Raw genomic sequence first — 19335 nt, 5'->3', positions numbered from 1 at the left:
TCCAATTACCATCAAGATACCCAGAGGTAATCTTTTCTAGCTGCAAAAGCTCCTGCTTAACGGCCACTCACCAAATGGAAAACTGGCTCTCAACAGCCATAAATTTATTCAGAGAGCCAGAGTCCCTTTCTTTAGGCAATAACCCTTCCATTAGGAACCCTGGGCTGCTGGGGGCTCAGAGTCTATCGCACGATCAGCAAGTCAAAACCTCAGCGTCGAGACCACTTCTGCTTCCACTCTTTAAGTTTTCGCTGGGTCTGATTGTTTTTTTAACATCTTCCACCCTCCCCCGATGCTCAGCTGGCCATCTGCATTCAATTATTTTATCTTCTCCTTGGTTCTGCACACCGCTCAGGCTCTTGGACTCAAAATACAAAAAGCTCCAGCCACATTCTCGTGTTCTTTATGGTCTGTGCAGCTCAAGCAATGCAGTTTTCCTGGGGATAAATTCTCTAGCTTCATATATCTTCAGTTAGTAAAGGTATGCAAGCGGATTTGAGACCTGCCTGGAAGCACAATAGCTACATGAAGCAAGGTCCTGAATATTGTTTGAATATTTCAAAATCAGAAGTTTATACATTTTTAAATTCATCACTCTGGGACTTTCTCAAAAGTAACACATTCTACTAAAAATACTTCAGCATTCTCCTGTGATGAGAAAACAAAGACAATCACTTCCCAGACTGTTAATTGCAAACAGAGCCTTAAAAAACAACCAGTCAAGCTACTGACTGCTATATCCATAAAGAACTCTAGCTTTCATTCTTCCATGGCAGGAATAACTTGATTCTGTACTTCAAGAAAGCTTTCAATTTGGGGAATATGTTGAGTAGTATTTGAATATCAGACTTATTGGGAAAAGAAAGGAAAAGAGTTGTGGCTGTGAGCAAACCCCCCTTGTTTGTCCATTTTGTGGTCCAGCTTTGTAAGGACGATTCTCCATCCCCACTTTATGCCAACCATCTGATTTTTCTGAGTCAGCTGCATTTTTCATCTAATTTATATTATATTCTATTATATACAAACAGGCAAACATCCAAATTAAACATTCAGCAGGAAATTTGTACTTGCAAAAGGAACCTGTGTAACTTTTACTAAGATTGAGACCACATCAACTTCCACACTCAAGTCAAAGCCATCGAGACAATCCTGCCACAGACCCTTATTTGCTGCACATGGTCCGTAAGCACAATAAATCCAACTTGCACCCCCCTCCTTTCCTAGAGATGCACCCCTCTAAGACATGCAAGAGCAAAATAAAACCCCAAAGCATTCTGGAGGCTGTGACCCCGGCTGTCACCCACCCACCCTGTTACATGTGCTGCCCAGTGTATCAACAGCAGCCACATCTGGACAACATGAGGCAATAAGAAGGTGAGACAGTATTTATGCTACACAGTTAAAATCTGTTTCAATATTACACTTGGCGCATCCTCATGACAAACCCATGGAAGAGCAGCACAACCACCACTCCTCTTACAGGAACTGCTTTAGTTTGGGCTTGGCTGACAGGTACACACTCCAAAGCTTCAGTTACCCCGGTTTCCAGAGAAGCTACATGGAAAATTACTCTAATTTAAATTAGTTGTCCTTTAAAAGGTATGTGGCTACACTAAACTCTTTTTGTAGAGGTTTAGAAGTCCTCTTGTACATTGTTGACAGCCTCTATTTAAGAATAACGACTAATGGAATGCTGAGCAGAGCATTCCATGCCAAGGCACATCACCAGCACCGCACATGGCTTCTTTCAGGCAGGACTTCTGGGGTCCTGTGATTGACAAGGTCGCTAATGAACTCTAATTGAAGACTCGGCAGTCTGAAAAATCCAACAACAGATGTGGTAAAAGGGCAAACCGCAAACTGTTTTGCTAATGAATGGAAAGTGTCTGGTCTGATGAGGGCCAGCGACCCAAAAATTCTCTTCTTCCACCCAGCCTTTTCCTTCATGGTCAAGTTTGGACCTTTCCCCCGTCAGCCCAACGCTTGGGGGCAGTAACGCACAGTCCTGAACATATTCCAGAGACTCACACTGGCACCAAGATGCTAATTTATTAAAAAGCAGCAGCAGGGCATGGCTTGGACAGAGTAAGAGAGACCTCAGGGAGGTCCCAGCAGGAACACAAGTCTAGGAAGGAGATACCAGCTTCTCACTATAGCACTTTTGGAAAACTTTTTGTATATAAAGCCATTTCTAAGCCATCTTTCATCTCGTTTCAATGGATATTGAGCAAGTATCAAGAGCAGCTACATGTCTGGAGAACAATTCTTGTAAAAAGCCTACAGAAAGCTGCACTCCCAGCAGGTAATAATGTACGCTTCACACCAAAAAAATGATATGGGCCTCATCTTCAGGTCTGCTCCAGCAGGGCAGTGTAAGGAAGCAAGGAAAGCAAGCACAAAGGAAGCAGAAGTCAGGGTGCTACCTTTTATAATTCTGCCACAAATTCTGCCACAAATGCTCATCGTGCATTCGGAGTCTGACCTTTTACTTCAAGGAGGTTATTGTCTGGTAATGGTAGAGGAAACAGAATCAAAACGTCAGCTTTAAAGGTTTGGATGAAACTTGCCAAAAAAGGTCAAAAAAACCTATTTGCTTGAGTCTGGCTTATGATGTTTTTGGAACTATGACAGGTGGCAGCGTATACAGTGCTCTTGTCTAACCAGAGTGCAGACTTGAGCCCTACAGACATCGGGCTGAGCGGACTGCAGAAGTCTACAGATGGCTCAAAAATAAAGAAATCATACTGGATTTAACAAACTATTTCATCTCCACCCCAGAGAAGGGACTGCAGTGGCCAGGGTGGGAATCGTACAGACTCTCCTTCTAACGAGCATCATTCAAATTGGTCTGCTTCATGTTATACTTGCAATAAGAAAAGAAGCCCGGTGAGTGTGTTGCTGATGGAAAGCATGTAGAGAGCACTAATGAGCACCATCCAAAGAGTAATTCCAACGTTTAGAGGTAACCAGCAATTTTCTGAGTCATTAAAAAAACCCTCGCACCAATTATACAGTCAAGCTCACCAGTGGTCCCCAAACAACTCACTGTTTGAATGGTCCTAGGAGCTGCCAAAACCCTGATATCCATTCAGTCCTCTGAATTTCATCAGAAAACCAACCGTGTCACACCAGATCACCTCAATGATTTAGTTATTGTGTCCTACCTACAGCAACAGCCACAAAAATGACGCTTTAGGTTGTCATGAGTTTTGGTGGCACAGATGTAGCCAATTACTAAATGGTTTCAAGAAAGAGAAATAATCCCTTCCTGCAGGGAACAATTTCTTTCCTGACTCCCAGAGCTTTCTTACCTGTACCTTGGCTTATGTAACTAAAAGCAGCATTGAAATATGAGTTTTTAGGGTCTCTCAGACAAGGTTTGGCACCATCAGGCATAAAGTTCAGATAAAAAAGAGATGTGGCTCTCACTACAGATAAGAGGAAAAGCAGCCCTGTTCCAGCCTCAGTGCCCTCTGTCTGCAAAAACTGAGAAGCTTAGGTCAGAAATAAGCCGTATACTTAGACTGGGCAACAGAAACAAACTTTCCCAGCTGCCCATATAATAGGGTCTGTATAGATTAAGTTTATATTTCAGTAATACTTCAGAGTTGCTCCAGAGGCAGCTGTGCCATGCGCTGTTTTCAGAGAGAGCTGACACTGGCCAGCCTGTCACAGCCCAACTGTGCATCCCAGGATGTGCAACTCAATCCCACACAACTATTAAGAGCAAACGTATCCTTTTAAAGTTAGTTTTCTTCACTAGCATTTCATAGAAGGGAAACAAATGTTTTATGGCCAAGCAGAAAAGAGGTATCGGGCAGTTCACAGAATCTCAGAATGTTACGGATTGGAAGGGCCCTGGAAAGCTCATCCAGTGCAATCCCCCCATGGAGCAGGAACACCCAGATGAGGTTACACAGGAAGGTGTCCAGGCGGGTTGGAATGTCTGCACAGAAGGAGACTCCACAACCCCCCTGGGCAGCCTGGGCCAGGCTCTGCCACCCTCACCAGGAACAAGTTTCTTCTCATATTTAAGTGGAACCTCCTGTGTTTCAGTTTGAACCCATTGCCCCTTGTCCTGTCACTGGTTGTCACCGAGAAGAGCCTGGCTCCATCCTCCTGACACTCCCCCTTTAGATATCTGTAAACATTAATGAGCTCACCCCTCAGTCTCCTCTTGTCCAGGTCCAGAGCCCCAGCTCCCTCAGCCTTTCCTCACACGGGAGATGCTCCACTCCCTCCAGCATCTTGGTGGCTGCGCTGGACTCTCTCCAGCAGTTCCCTGTCCTGCTGGAACTGAGGGGCCACAACTGGACACAATATTCCAGGTGTGGTCTCCCCAGGGCAGAGCAGAGGGGCAGGAGAACCTCTCTGACCTACTGACCACCCCCTTCTAACCCACCCCAGGTACCATTGGCTTCCTGGCCACAAGGGCCCAGTGCTGGCTCATGGTCACCCTGCTGTCCCCAGGACCCCCAGCTCCCTTTCCCCTACACTGCTCTCTATGCTGCAGTTGCCCAGGTTGGCGGTTTTGCACACGTTCAAGGGCTTGCATCAACCTTGGATAAACTGTTCCAAATTACTTTTACTAAACAGCAGCCTCCAAACTGGTGATGACTTCATCAAGAAATCTGCTAATGACCCTTCACCTGAAAGCCTGTGGTGCATACACAGTAGTACCTGTTGGCTTGCCTAAAAAACACATACATTCTTGACATTTTTTGTGCAATTGCTGTATTCTTCTACCTTGTCAAAAGACAAGGAGTGAAACAAATCATCACACCTCTGAGATGCTTCAGCAAATGTTCTCTCATACCAGTTCTTTGTCACACCCAGGACTCAGCCATTACTTGGTTAGAGCATCCAATACTCACCAAGTCAATGAGGTCACTGAGATTCTTCTCTATCTGCTGCGGAGGCAGACGCCTCATCAAATCCAAGGCACAATCCAGCTGCTGGTCACTCTGCGGAAACAAGAACATACTTTGGTCACAATTTGCACAGGTAACACATCACACTTGCACACACACAAACTGCAGCGCTCGCTGACTCCTCTGATACAAGAGATACAGTTTCTAGTTCTAAGCAGCAGCATGTTTTGTATTAACACAAACATTTCAATAACGTTCAGTACCATTTGGTTGTGGATTATCGATCTGGTATTGCAAAAAGTGTTCTAGACTATGGATTTAAGAGCCCAGCTGTAACTGGTGTCGTGCCATTAATTCAACACCACGCTGTTGATGGAAAAGAGTCCAGTCCTTAACTCACCAAAAACTGTTTCCAATGTTTATGCAAATATGTAATACACTGCTTATCCACACTATTTCAACAATAAGTTGGGTTAGGGAACTGAAAGTTCCTTCTCCTAAAGCAGTGTTAACACTTCCTCATTTGTATCGTGCCATTCAGCTCGAGATAACGGGTATCCAAGATAAATCCAGTTCCAACTTCGAGCTGTCTCTCCCTCCTTCGACTTTATCAAAAAAACAGAATGAAACACGCACGCAAAATGTGATCCGTTATTTCCTTCTTCCTACAAAACACACACCGAAAGCTGCTGAGAAATCCGGGACTCCAGTTATTTTGAGAAACCACAGCAACATATTCCAAAGGCCTTATTGCAGCTGGTCTCACATCCAACCCCAACAGAGAAAAACTTCACTTCAGAGTCGGAAAATGTGCACCAGACATTACCACAGACACCTGATGAGCTGAACCGTGTTCTTGACATAACCTTTAGCTCTCCTTCTCGCCAACAGATATAAACAGCTGCTTTCCTGCAAGCCTAAAAGTTCCCAAAATGTGCAGGAGTGACTTGGACCAGCAGGTCAGCAGGCAGCTGAAGCGCAGCCGGTTTGTTTTCCCTTCCCTTTTTTGTTTGCAACTTCTAGCCGACCATAAACAGCGAGTTCAGCTTAGCTTTAGTTTCTCCCTCCTGTGTTCTGCCAAGCTCCAAACCTTTATTATTAAAAAAAGGCTTCAAAACTCAAGCAGTTGTATTATCGCATTAGCCAAGTAGCAGCCCCCAGGTAGGGAGAACCGGGAAGCAAAGTTTCCTGCAATTAAGCAACAAGGAAAGCAGGGAGCTCTCCCTTTAGCACACATCCATTATGAAAGCTGGTCTTAAAAGGTACTACCCATTCGCTATCAAAAGATAAATATTTTACAGCTAGCGAGTCAGACAGCCTGGTCTGGGGAGATTGTCTATTTATTACTCAGCCAGTTCAGGTTATAGGATGTAATCTTTGCAAAATATTCCAGCTCTACACACAGCCAGGCAGCAACTCCCACCCATCTGCAACCATCTCCTGGAGATCTGAGCCTGCAACCCCAAAAGCAGGAGCCACTGACACCAGGAGCAGAGTTTGTGACAGTCACCTGCTGTCGCTGAAGGAGGACACGTCCACGTAACGTACATAATTGCCAAAAAGAGCCTAGGGAAAGATGTTCAAAACCATCGCTACAGCGGCAGCCCTAGAATAAATGTTTCACAGTCTGACATTTTCTAAATAAACCCCACTGAATGAAGAATGATCCACATTTGCAGCGTTTTATGGATTAACCAAAAGAGCTTGGACTGACCAATGTTCAATAACAGCTGGAAAAAGACACAAGACTGTTTAAGGCAGAGATTCTTCACGGGGTTTGGATGCGGCTGGCACACGTCTGCGTGCAATGGTAAAACAAAAACATCCAGGCACAAACTAACTATATTTTTCTGGTATCAAAGAGGTAAAAGCAAGGCTGAGCAGCAGGACTTTTCAGTTTTCTTGCAGAGCATTTAAACAATTAAACAGCTTGCCAGAAAATCTCTTGAACTACTGAAATAAAGGCAGGTTCTGCTGTATTTCTGCCCCTAAATCTGTGGTTATACGATCGCTTTAATCCAGCATAAATCCACGCCGGCACAGCCAAAAAGGCAACACAAAGGAGCACAGTGGTACCGTGTGGCATCGGATACATCTGGTATGTCCTGTTTCAGAACTCAACAGGTAATTCGATCTGGATCTTTTGCTGCTGGTTCTTTGAAATGAGGTTTTAAAAACCAGGCCTGTGGTCAAAGAAATCCTTTGGTTCCAGTCCTCTGCCCAGCTGGAGTACCTAAAGAAGCTCTATGTACTGCCATACAAAGAGACTGGAATCACATCCAAGGTGCCAAAACCACTCGTAACCTCTCTACACTCTCAGTTTCACCTGCTCCGCATTTCTATTTGCTTAATTCTCTTGTAAAACTGCTTACTGAAGGTGTGGTTTCTTAACAGACCTCCAGACAAAACATTTCTATAGAATTCTTGCCTTTAGACACGAGAGGCTCATCCAGCCCTGCTCAGCGAGGCGGTGACTAGCCGGGCCCTCTCCCAAGCTGGGCTGCTCCCAAAGCCAAGCTCTGCGAGGCTGCAGGACTCACTGAGTCAGGGTTTACCTGATACGAGGCCGTTTTCTACCACTCCTGCGTTTCATCCAGCACAGAGCTCCTGGGGAGGAGTAGGGAGTTCAGACAGAGACTCTAAATGAAGTTTTATTACAGCTCAACTCACTGAAGGATTTAGAGATCATAGGAATCTCAAAGACTGAAAATATTAGCTTAGATGAAAGCTCCTTAATAAGTTTCCTCTAAAGATGTCTGGCTATCTAGAATCTCCACTTAAGTGTTTCTCATGGTTCCACCTCAGGGAAAAATGTTCCGAATATGTCTATAGGAGTAGTTATGTTTGTTTAACTTTTTGCCTGCATTTGCTCTTCTTTTCAGCCTCTCAGATTATTTCCAAAAGAGAAACCCTCTCAGAACAGCCACAGGTCCCTGGTCATCTGGCCACTCCGTGTTGAGGCTCAAATAAAAACAAATAGTGCTGAAAAAAAACCCCAAATTTGTATAAATGTGTAGCTGCACAGAGGTACAGCTGTATAGTTTAATTCCATTCATATTGTTCAGGGCTGAGGAGGGGCAGATGTCACCCACTGCAGAAAACAACTAAAAAAACCCCAGGAAGTGACTGTGGGTGTTGCTGAGATGTTTTGAGAAGGTGTGTTTGTAGATTGTGTAACAAGACAATGTGCCTCCATTTTCAGTGCTTGAAACAAGGGTGTGCTACGGCCACTGCTTTTCATTTTAAGAGCAAAGGACTTTCCTGACCTTACATTCGTGTGCAGTTACCATGAAAGAGGATGTAAATCGCTAAGATTAAAACATGCAAAACACTGAACTTCCTTTTGACTCCTACTTGTCATGTCCCCTAAAGCAAACGGCTCCGGAGGACCCGGGGGGACGGGGCACAGGAATAGGGGGCATCTGCCAGGACAGCGCACACTGAAAACATCAGGCAACAGGAGCTGAGCCAGGACTGTACAAACCTGCAAGCGAACTGCTGCTCGCACCGCCGTTAGAGCTCACAGCACCCCAACGCGTGCTGCCACACCACGGTCGCAAACCAAACCAGCCCCGCGTTATTGCACAATTCTGTGCAAACTGTAAATTATAAGCTAAGATATCTACCTAAAGCCTTTCAAGCATCAGTGTCACTGGCAGAACCAGTAACTCTTCATAGAAGCTATGCATGTTTTTTCTTTTCAACAGACATTGAGGAGTTCCTACCTACAGGTATTTTGCACTTCTTTCTAAATGATACCTTCACACATGCATTTCATTATACACACTCCTGGAAATCCACAGGCTTTATTCACAAGTTCTGACAACTCTCTGTTGGTAGTTACCTGAGACTTGGCCTATACTCGTTTTAAGAGAGTTTACACAAACCTGCAGCTCTACCCATTTCAAAGACTAAGCCATTCCACTTGAAAGCACGTAAAAGATTTCATTTAGAGCTCCCAGCTTTACAGCAGGAATTTGCTTCTATTTATCACAAAGACCTGCAGATTTAATTCCCTGGTCTTCACCGCTTTGTTCTGACAGCTCCTGCTCATTTGAATGTGTTATTGTTGAGTATAAACAAGAGTTAGGCAGTCTCTTCGAAAAGAAAACCAGGCTGGTTTCACTTCTGTGTTTCTATATTAACATCACTCCAAGCCAACTCCCGGACCAAGAGAATCGGGCTGCGGTAGTTCAGCGCTACTGCAGTGGGACCTTCTCCCTGTTTTAGCCCCTTCTGTGAAAAATAAGCCACTTGGGCCACCAAATCTTTCCCACTGGCAAACTGAAGGTAACACTATTACTCAAGGCACAATCGTGCTCCCTGCCCTGCTCGAGCTGCTTCGCTCACCAGATTTGCTCAAGACCGGTGTCTGCAGAGTTACCCAAAGGTAAAGGATAAGCTGGCATCTCAGTTTTCAGAGCACAGAAATATAAGATTAAAACCCAAAAGGACACCAAAAAATAGAACATTTGCTCAACTTAAGCAATTTGAAGCAATCGGACATCAGGTCACTTTGGTCACTGGTCATTTTACAAGGAAAATATCTTTGTAAATTAATCCAGAGCCAAAAGTACATAACCAGCAAATGACTTTCTTTTCCTTCCTTTTATGTTGCAGACATACCCCAGCTTGTAAATCATACTATTTCCTGCCAGTTCTCCCAACAGGAATGTCTGACTAATGTTTCAGCTTTGCGGTACCAAACTCTAATTTTCTTTAATTGAAACAGATCCAGAGCTTCCCCTCTGCTCATCACTTTAATCCTCGCCAACTTCCAGACCTCAAGAGGCAGAAGATTCCCTTTGCAAACTACACAATGGGACAGTATTACTGCTAGAAGCTTTAGCAAAGGGTTGAATTATTGTAACCCCTGTGTAATAAAAAGTACATTAACATCCTATGTGAAGTCACAGGGTTCCCTTCTGGGCTGTCAGCATCCACTTTTTAAGATATTGGATGGGAATAACTCCGTATGATCCACGAATCCCAGACAAGTTCTGCACTCACAACGTTTCCGTCAGCTGCACATATTCCCCACAATCTGTTTTTCTACCTAATTCTTCCCTTGACTATTAACCCTCTTCTGGCAGATCCTGTCTAAAACCATTTCTAATGTACTTAGAAATCACAGCTTCCTGACAGCAAGGTGCACTAAGGAAACGGTGATACCATATTTAAGAAGCGATCAAATGCAGTAAGACCTAGAGATACAATACACTGTCATTAGTCATACAAGAACAGGTCAAAGATTATTAAAAGAGCGTGACACTGATGCAGACTAAATTCTCCCTCTCTTGAAGCGAAAAAAGCCGTGTTTGCTCAGCAAGGACATACTTCAGGATGGCAGATACTTGCACCTATTTTCAAAACTCTTTTAACATCTATGGCTTTTCTATCAAGCCCAAAGCAAACCTGTAACCTGTGCAGTGATCAGAGCCACCGCGAACACACAGAAGAGCGGGACGGAGCAGTGAAAAGACCTTCTGGGAATAGGCTACTCCTTTTGACCTCTTGCCACCATCACTAATAATTTCTGCACCAGTGTTTGTCTTCAGCATAACAGAAACAAAGTTTTATTTATTAAACTGGTCATTGAACATGACAATGTAATTTACCAGCTTTCATCTGGTGCCAAGAATTCCTGTGAAGCATAAAGTTTGCAAAAAGTCCTTTCCCAATAAATCACGGCATCAAGTGAATATGCAATCTATTAGCCCCACATGAAAGAATAAAATGGGGACAGCAGGAAAACAGCCACGTAGAAAAGTCACACGGATTGCAAACCAGCACTGCTAACTTTTAATAAACGGGATTAAAGTCACTGAAGTTGACTGTAGAACTGACCACCTATTCCAATTAACTTTAAGAGATTTAATTGGGCTAATGGTACTGCACAACAGGGTTTTCTTCCCAATTTAAGTCTGGATATAACACAAAATAACACCTTTGTTAGATATATGTACGGCTAGGAAGTCTTAGCTGAACAAAGTGAAAAAAAACCCTACTACTAACTGGTTAACTAGGTTAGTTCAGTCTTTGAAAGGAGCTAACACAGCAGGTCGGTGCCGGTTCATGAGTCTGATGACCCGGTTTTCAGTCACACTGCCTTCCATTCGAACACGAGGAAGCCTGCAAACCCGTCTCTAGAGAAGCATCACTTCATTTTCACAGGGGTATTTCTTTTTTTTAACCGAAATCATAATTACTACAAATGCGACAGCTCTTGGGATTCAACACCGGCATTTGTCATCCCGAACACCCCCAAACATCTTGTTTGGGATGCTTGCTTTTAATCCTGTTAATGCTGGATAATCTTTTCAAAACGCTCTTTTATTCTCCGTGCTGTTTGTTTCATGTCACGGGATCCATGAGAAGAGGAACTTCTCCGTTCAAATAGAGAATCTTTTTCTTGCAGAGACAGCCACGTTTGGCGAGTTGGTCCTTGGCCTTCCAGATCCAGGTTCTCCTTCCAGTCAACCGCAACCTTTTCCTATGAGAAGTTACTTATATCAAAAACTTTTGAGAAATTGCACGTTATTACAGCAGCAGGGAGGCGTATCCTCCGTCGCCAAGGTGACAACAAACACTGATGTGCTTACTGAAAGCGTAACTAACACAAATATTCAACATCACCAGCTCAGTATGAGGCTTCACACCCGTCTGTATTGTCCCTGTCACCCCGGGGAAGCTGCCGCCACACTCGCACTTGCTCTGTTTAATAGATAAACTCAGCACTTTCCAGCGTCCTGAAGTCTGGTAGCCGGGGTTGTAAATTCACGAGATAACTCTGGCAAGTAATCGGATGCCTGGCAAGGCAGAGCGGAGAGACAGCGAGGTTATCTAATTAGTCCTCATCCCCAAATGTTCTCCAGTTGCCTAAAAGGTCAAAAAAGTAGGTTAATATGCCTTTTGCTCGTGTCTAGCAAGACATACCTTGCTGACTACACTGCAAAGCTTGCAAGACAGTTCAGCTTCGAAGGGATTCAGTGCAAAGGATTTCAAGTTTTAAACTAGGAAGCTAATGGTTTTGTGTATATATAGGCCATGAGAATATCACATCTCCACCTAACGAGATATTCGTACTCACCGGGATTCCTTTCCTTGCTGTAATTCCCAGACTTGCCTACTCTTTCAGTCTTTTTATGCTTTCCTTGCTGCCTCTGAACACGTCTGAGCTCCCCGCAGGTGAGAACCGCAGACAGCACACGGTCTAACAACACGTACAAGTTCCACAAAACTTTAAATACACTTGAGTAGTAGAGACAGTTTGTGCAGGAGCAGCGCTTCACCTAACGCGCACGTGCCAGCTCCAATCCACATCAGATTTCTCCTTCAGTTCAAGACAGTGTTAATGCGTATTCCATTTGGCCGCCTTTCACCTTCCCAAGCTCTGGAATTGCTCTGCCTACACCAACGGACACGTGAAAGCTCCATCTGACCATCCAGTGGTCAACACTGAGGCAAGACCAAGCCTGTTCTTAGTGTCACATTCAAAACTACTCATGATGACCCCTAAATTTGCAGTGACAGAACTCACTGGATAAATACAGCTATTTACTGCTGTGGGCAGCATAATGCAGCTGATATTTTACCTCATTCCTCCATTCCACGGCTCTCTCCTCTGAATTAACTGACCAAAAGACCCATCTCTTGTTTCTTGAGCCCGTCTCAAATTGCAAGCACCAGCTACCGGCCAGGCACCAATCACCTTTGCTAGCAGCAAGCTTTTTTTAAATCCTGATATTTACCCAAAGCAAAAATAACTGGGCAAGGCAGGTAACAGGACATCATTTCCAAACTCAGCAGTTTGTCTAATGGAAAAGTATCACCTGAAGAAACGCAAACAAAAATTCCCCTCAGAGAATAAAGAGTGATTTTATTAATGGTGGCTTTGATTGGTGGCTTAAGGCAACCACTAAGCTCATGTCTTCGGTGCAGTCTCAACCCTTTTTCCTTCCACACAAAATCCTCTTACTTGAGCGCTGTTTTCAGTCGTGTCCAGCTGATGCTGCTAAAATTGTGACATCCTGGGTTCTGCTTTCACCCAGGCTGGTAACTCTGCCACTTCGCAACAAGGACGTGATTGAAATTCCAAGTCAATGCACCAGGAAAGAACTCGGCTCCGCTTTCTGTAATAAAAAGCCCTGGAGGACGTGCTGTGCGTACTCGAGGCAGCAGCAAGGACACGGCTGCAAACACCTGGAGGGAGGTCTCGTGGGTTTAAACAGAGTCAGGACTTCTCAGCCAACGCTGCGCTGGAAAACAACACAGGCTGTGCTGATGAAATATGAACCAGTAAGGTTTAATTTGCATAGACCAGGAATAAAGTAGGTAATTTATGAGAAGGGCGGCCAGAGAAGTGAAGTGCGTGCAAATACATTCTGCAGTTCTTCACCCAGACACAAAGAGCACGAGCTCAAAGCACGTGGCACGTTTTCCTTCTAAACTCTAGAAGGGGAAGATGGGGCAGAGGAACAGGACCAGATAATACAAGAAAATTAATCTTACTGGTTGATACCAAGGCTCAGGCCACCACTCTTGGAAACACAGCACAAGATATTATCTAATGCAACTAAAGTAATTCTAAATAGAAGCCTGTTTGGGGTAGAAGTAAGAGAGAGATCCTGTTTTTGATTCCTCACTCAAAACTTCATTATACCTAAAACCCCAGAAAAAGTTCAGGATTGCCTTTGTGTCTGGCACTACCCAGACAGCACCTATTCTGGAAAATTACAACATTTTAATTATGAAACACACAAAGCAGCTCCCTCAAGAACGCTGCACTTTCTTCCCATAATAAATCCCCTACTCTCAACAAATAGGGAAATCTCTTTAAAACTTGCTCAACCAGCGTTTACCCTCATGCCTCATAAAGGAAGTTTCAAAAGCAAACGGTCTCATCCACCACTGGGGCAAGAGCTCAGACTTCCTAGGACAACCTGTTTGGGATCATCCATCCCCATCCTGCTTTAGGACGTTAAGGCCACAAAAGTGAATTTTGGCCACTTGACCAGGTCCAACTGACAGAATCCCAGGGTTATTCAGCTCAAGTGAGCCGCAATAGTTTAATGTTCTCCAAGTGCACGCTTCAGTTACAGCTCTTCAGCACCCACTCAGAGTACTTGGCCAATTCGCACATTAATGTCAACCTGAACACCTCACTCAGGGACTATTAAGTACTTAAGAAGGCGTTACACAAAGGATGCAAGAAAAATCAGTTTATACTCCAGTTAAAAGTGGCCACAGGCTTTTGTTGCATTAGCCTAAATTGGTGATCTTTTAGTACAAGTTAGAGAAGCTTTTTGACTAACACAGCCTACCAGCAAATAAACCTGGGCTAGAGCCCAACTACAGAGAGTAGGAAGCTTGGGAAAGGCTTATGTTCTTCAGATGTATTAACTGCTCCTTCACATCGCACAGGCTTCGTCCATAAAGAAATTCAAAGTCCCCTTGTTTTAAGCGAGATATTTTTTTTCATGGTCCTTCCTGGAAATAGCAAAGGATTGGGAGGAATTGAATTAAAAACGTGCTTTGGACCTGGTGAATTAAGAGGGGGAAACAAAGGTTTGGTTGAGGCTCTTCAGAATTTCTAGCAGAAATCAATGGGAAAGTGGGAAATCGTGCACAATGGCTGAATAAGAATATGAATAAAAGCAGAAGATCAACGTCATTTTGCGCATCTTCTACTTGTGCAGTCATGTCCTTTGTCTGAAAAGAAAAAAGCCCTTAAACACCGTATTGTACTAAAGTGGGTTAAGAAAACAAAGCTCAGCATAGACCTAAACTCCAGCTTACGCTCCCTGCACGGGCACCTTTCAGAATTTCACGCTTCTCCCGTAAAATCGCTAGCTCTTCAGGCAACACTGAAACATCCTCAGGTTTATTTCAGCTTGAGGTGGCACTACTGCAACGCGTACCAGCCCGAGGGGGGAAAAACCAACACAATAACGAGGAAAAACAGTCAGTCAAAAGAGTTAAACCACACTTTCATTTTGTTCTACTCCCAGATGTCAACTAGTAAGATATCAGCGTATATATTTACCATATGAGGAAATCCTGTCTGAACAACTTCAGCTTGAGAATGTTTTTCCTTTGCTAATAAACCACAAGATCAGGCATCGCTGCAATGGCAGTTTTCCCTATCCCAACAATATCCTCTAACTTGATTATTTTGGGAATTTGCCTTTTAAGATAACATTTAGCTAAGCTCGTACACTTGGCTAATAAAACACAGGACTCTACAAAAGAGCTTAAGTCAGTATTTCTCAGCAGGCACAAGGTGCAAAGGACTTGCTGTGGATGCTGAAAACCTACCCCCAGCTCTCACGCTACATGGTCGAGTTCCAAAAGTGACACCATCAGTTCAGAAGAGCGATGGGCTCCACATTCAAGCAGCTGGAAAAGCGCTACCTTGAGCTGAGCAGTTTCACAAATCATTTCATGTCTTTTTGGTAACAGTTGCAGAAAACCAGGTTATTTATTGAGCAGCAATGTGCTTGCCCAAGACAAACAGTCCCTACCTTGAAAATATTAGTTACTCCGAGCAGCACGAGGTTTCTGTATTGAGTGTCAGTGTCGCATCGCGCACCCTTGGCTGCGCTTCAGTGCTTTTGAGCTGCCTCGCGGATTCTAAACGGATGATGTGCAGCCTGTGCTGCAATAGATAGTTCAAATTTATGGTTGATTAAATTATAAATTTTGCTCAAATTGTCCACTTTTTCCTGAAGAGATCAAGAACTAACACAATCAGGACAGTTTGCATAACCTGGAAAGGAACATTTTTATTTTTTCCAAAGAGTAACTGGATTCCACCCATCCATAACCCAGAATTTCAGAAATCTCAGCACTCTCTCAAGTCTTGCTTTGCCCTTTTTGCCCATTCAGTTTATTTTTAGCACCAGAAGCAGCATCTTCCAGGCAGTTTTCAAGCTTCATGTGTTGCCCTGCCCTGTTTCACCAAGCACCTGACTGAAATGCAGACGCAATTCTGAGTTCTCACTTGAGCTCCTTCAGCCCTGAGGTGCTGCAGAGGAAAGCAAAGGTTCCCATCTCTTTTAAAACATCACCCCAGATTGTCTGCCATGTGCAAATTAGACCAGTGATTCATCTCGCGCACTCCTACTGGACTTAGATAAGCCACGCTCAAGTGGTTGGGTTCTCGAGTGAGTGTTCAGACACGTACACGGCCACTGCGAATAACAGCGGTTGCCGTGGGTTTTGTCCCTGAAGTCCACTCGACACTGGAGACCAGAACATGGTGCTGGAAGTTCTGAGCAAATTCATCCTACACCCAGCGGCCTCCGTGACTAAATGTGAAAAATCAGAAGACAGCATAAGCTTAGAGCTCACGGAATTTCTAAAGGATTTGTGCTCTACCTCCTTCAAAAGACTGAGATGGTTACATTTAAACCCTGTTCTCATATGTATATGTTCTCATATGTATATGTATGCTCTCATAACCCCTTAAAAGAAGCCAGTATTCACCATTGTTTTACATGAAGCCTACTTCTTTTTCTTGAAGTCTTTTCCTTTGCCAGAGCAGAAGTTCACACAGTTTGTTGGAATCCTGATTTCAAGCTCCACAGTCAGATCTCACACGTAGAGATTTCAGTATCTTCAGCTAAGACACACAATTGAAATAAGATGCTCCATCCTGTCACCCCCCACCCTCAGAAACCAGTTACAATCTTGTTTGTTCACACACAAGAGCAGAACCTTGATCTTAACCATTCTTCACCTTTCACCAGAAACAAAATGTCTTTATCCTGCATAATACAGGTGACAGGATCACCACGACCTTCAGCTCTGAAGAAAACAACGTAAGGTATTTCCCCTGAAATTCTTATGGTTGAAGTGAAGGATTACACTCGCTGGCTTAACCAGCCTTTATATTGCTATCTAGCCAGGCACTGAGTTGCTCTTTTTTAAATCTAGATATCTTTGAATATTCTTAATTTGTTATGTTGGAAAACCTGAACCGCAAATTCCCAAACAGTATAAAGTATCTCAGTGGTGACATTCACTGGGGTTACGGTGCCTCAAACAGGCTCCACCAAAGCCCAGAGCTGGGAGCAGATCAGGGCCTGGGCCAGTTCCCATTCTCCTCGTTGCATTTGTTTAGAGCTGAAAAAAATCCACCCCCTTCACACACGGTGCCAAAATGCCATTGAAAGGCTTGGGGACCTGGGCTGATCCATTCAGCAAACACACAGCAAGATGGAGATTATTCTACCCGACTGAAGAAACTAGAGGCTCTCCTCTGAAAAACACAAAGTTCTCAGCGCTGCAGAGGAGCAGCAGCCACCGCTGCAACGTTACCTGCTCTGATTGCACTTACTTTTCCTGTATTTTGCAAATTCCACTAGATCTTAGTACACCCTAACGAGCAAGCCCGGCTTCCTGAGGAAATGCCAGGTGACAATTTGGGGTTCAGGAACACCAGCGACAGCAGTCTGGGCCCCCATCGCTGCTGCATTTGATCCCCCACTCCGTTTACAACTACACCAAGCAGCCACATCCACCGTGCAGAGCGAAGCGTCTCCTCGGTAACCACCCCCGCGGGTACCGGGCCCAGGCACCGGGAAGCAACCGGACAGCGGAGCAGCCGGGCGGGCCCGGGCGCCGCAAAGCCCCCCAGCGCCAGGCCCGGCGGCCCCTTCCTCTGCCCTGGCAACGCCGCCCCAGGCCCTCCCTCAGGGGCGGACGGGGCCCACCCATCCCGGGGAGCGCCCGTGGGGGTGAGGGCGGCGAAGGAGCCGCCGGGGCGCGGCACCGGGGATGGGATGGGGCAGCAACGCCGGGGGCGGAGAGGGGGTGCGGGCAGCGGCGAGGCCGCCCCGCTCGCCCTTACCATGGCGGCTCGGCGGGGCTGCGCTGGGCGGTAGCAACGGCGGCGCCTCCCGGTCCCGTCCGGTCTCCCTCCCAGACAGGCCGCGGCCCTTCCACTTCCGCCGTTGCCTAGGAGTGAACATCCGGGTCAGCGCCGCGCCGCCCCGCCCCTCCGCCGCCTCCCCGCCAATCAGCGCACGGCTCGCCAGCCATCGCCAAGTATGGAGCGCGGCGTGCGAACGGGGCGTGGAGGGCGGAGCGGGAAGAACCATTCCGCCCGCCCCGCGAGGGGGGGACGGAGCGGCAGGGCGTCGGGCGGTAATAGCGGCGGGGCTGTGGGCGCTACCAACTCTAGCGCGGGGGGAAAGAGGGCAACCAATCAGAGGCGAGGGGCGGAGACAGGGGCGGGGCCTGCGGGAGGGCGCGGCGGGCGCTGAGCACTCGTGGCAGTCGGCCCCTACTCCGCCAGGGAGCCGAAGGTCACTTCCCAACATAGCTTAAATGAGCCTTTAGGGTTAAGCAAAAACCTGTACGAGGCAGGCAATTAGCACGGAAAACATCAGCCCGAACGGGTAACGTTTTGGCAACGTCATCGGCGCTCAAAACTGGACTTTACGGGGGTAACTAATAGAGCATCGTCCTTGGTGCTGCCTGTAACGCAGCAAGTTCAGCTCTACAGGAAATCATCAGCCTCTGGCTGCTTAAGGCCACGGTTAATTAATTTGAAAAGCAAGTGTTGAGCCTGCTCTGGAAGCTCAGCCTTTGATTCACAAAGCGTGTAGGTACCTGCTGGAAGCCAGGCAGGTGCTTACAGGTGACTTGGGGGCTCAGCAGCGATACAGATCTCCCAAAGTGAGACAGAAATCAGCAAATCGTGGTAATTGCACTAATAAAACATTTCTGCTTTTCTCAGACTGTCCCAGAAGAAACCTTTCCTTTCCCCCCTAATGTATGTATGCCCGTTTCTGTGATCTGAGGTAAAACCGATCTGAGTTCCAGGCTCTAGACTTTTCCTTCCAAACAGTAATTTAAGAGCTGCAACCTACCCAGTTACCCCAGGAGAGCATCTGATTCATGATGTGACACCACTTTCCTCTGCAGCTTTTCTGGAACACTTATTTGGCCCGTGTTTCACCAGAGTTCTGGTGCCAAGAACCCGAGAACCAACCGCTGGTGCTCCCTGGCTCCTGCGCTGCAGACTCAGCCCTCCCGAGCCAAAAGCCCTTTTTGTTATTCCGTTTAATTTCTGCAGTTTGCTGTTGAAACTGGAAACGCTGACAAGGGCAGTCGCACACCGCTTCATTTTTCCCTTGGATGTAACACTGTGATACATCCTTCCTGCGGGAGACAACCCAGACCAAACCCTGACTTCTCAGTAAGAGATTATCACAGATGTTTGTGGCTAAACTCGAAATTTTCGTAGCTATCAGGTACCAGATGGGGGCCTTCCAAGAAGTTACTCTGTGCTTATTTTACTTAACAGGGCAAAACAGCCTCCAGTAGCTTCCAGTTTGAAAAGAACAAGCTCAATTTCCAGGGAAGGGAACTGCTCGGATGTACATCCTGTTACAACAGCGAGCATCGAGGTAGAACTGTTCAATCTGCACAACAAATGACAGAACTAACAGCTATC

At 45.7% G+C, this 19335-nt stretch overlaps 1 protein-coding gene across 4 annotated transcripts in view; it reads right to left on the bottom strand.

Annotated features, from left to right (window-relative positions):
• Positions 1–19335, bottom strand: part of CAPZB (capping actin protein of muscle Z-line subunit beta) — a 63904-nt gene that overhangs the window by 36874 nt on the left and 7695 nt on the right. For 2 of the 4 annotated variants that reach the window (XM_065038080.1, XM_065038082.1), the window contains exons 1-2: positions 17725–17900; positions 4875–4964 (exon numbers count right to left, since the gene is read on the bottom strand). In XM_065038080.1, the coding sequence (XP_064894152.1) occupies positions 4875–4964; positions 17725–17727 (93 nt within the window). In that variant the 5' untranslated portion in view covers positions 17728–17900. Of the gene's footprint in view, positions 1–4874; positions 4965–17724; positions 17901–19335 lie in introns of those variants that run through there. The other 2 variants (XM_065038083.1, XM_065038084.1) reach the window with 1 other exon arrangement.

Source organism: Columba livia, chromosome 21, assembly GCF_036013475.1.
Source record: "Columba livia isolate bColLiv1 breed racing homer chromosome 21, bColLiv1.pat.W.v2, whole genome shotgun sequence".
Lineage (NCBI taxonomy): Eukaryota > Metazoa > Chordata > Aves > Columbiformes > Columbidae > Columba > Columba livia.
This window is presented reverse-complemented; position numbering and strand designations above follow the sequence as displayed.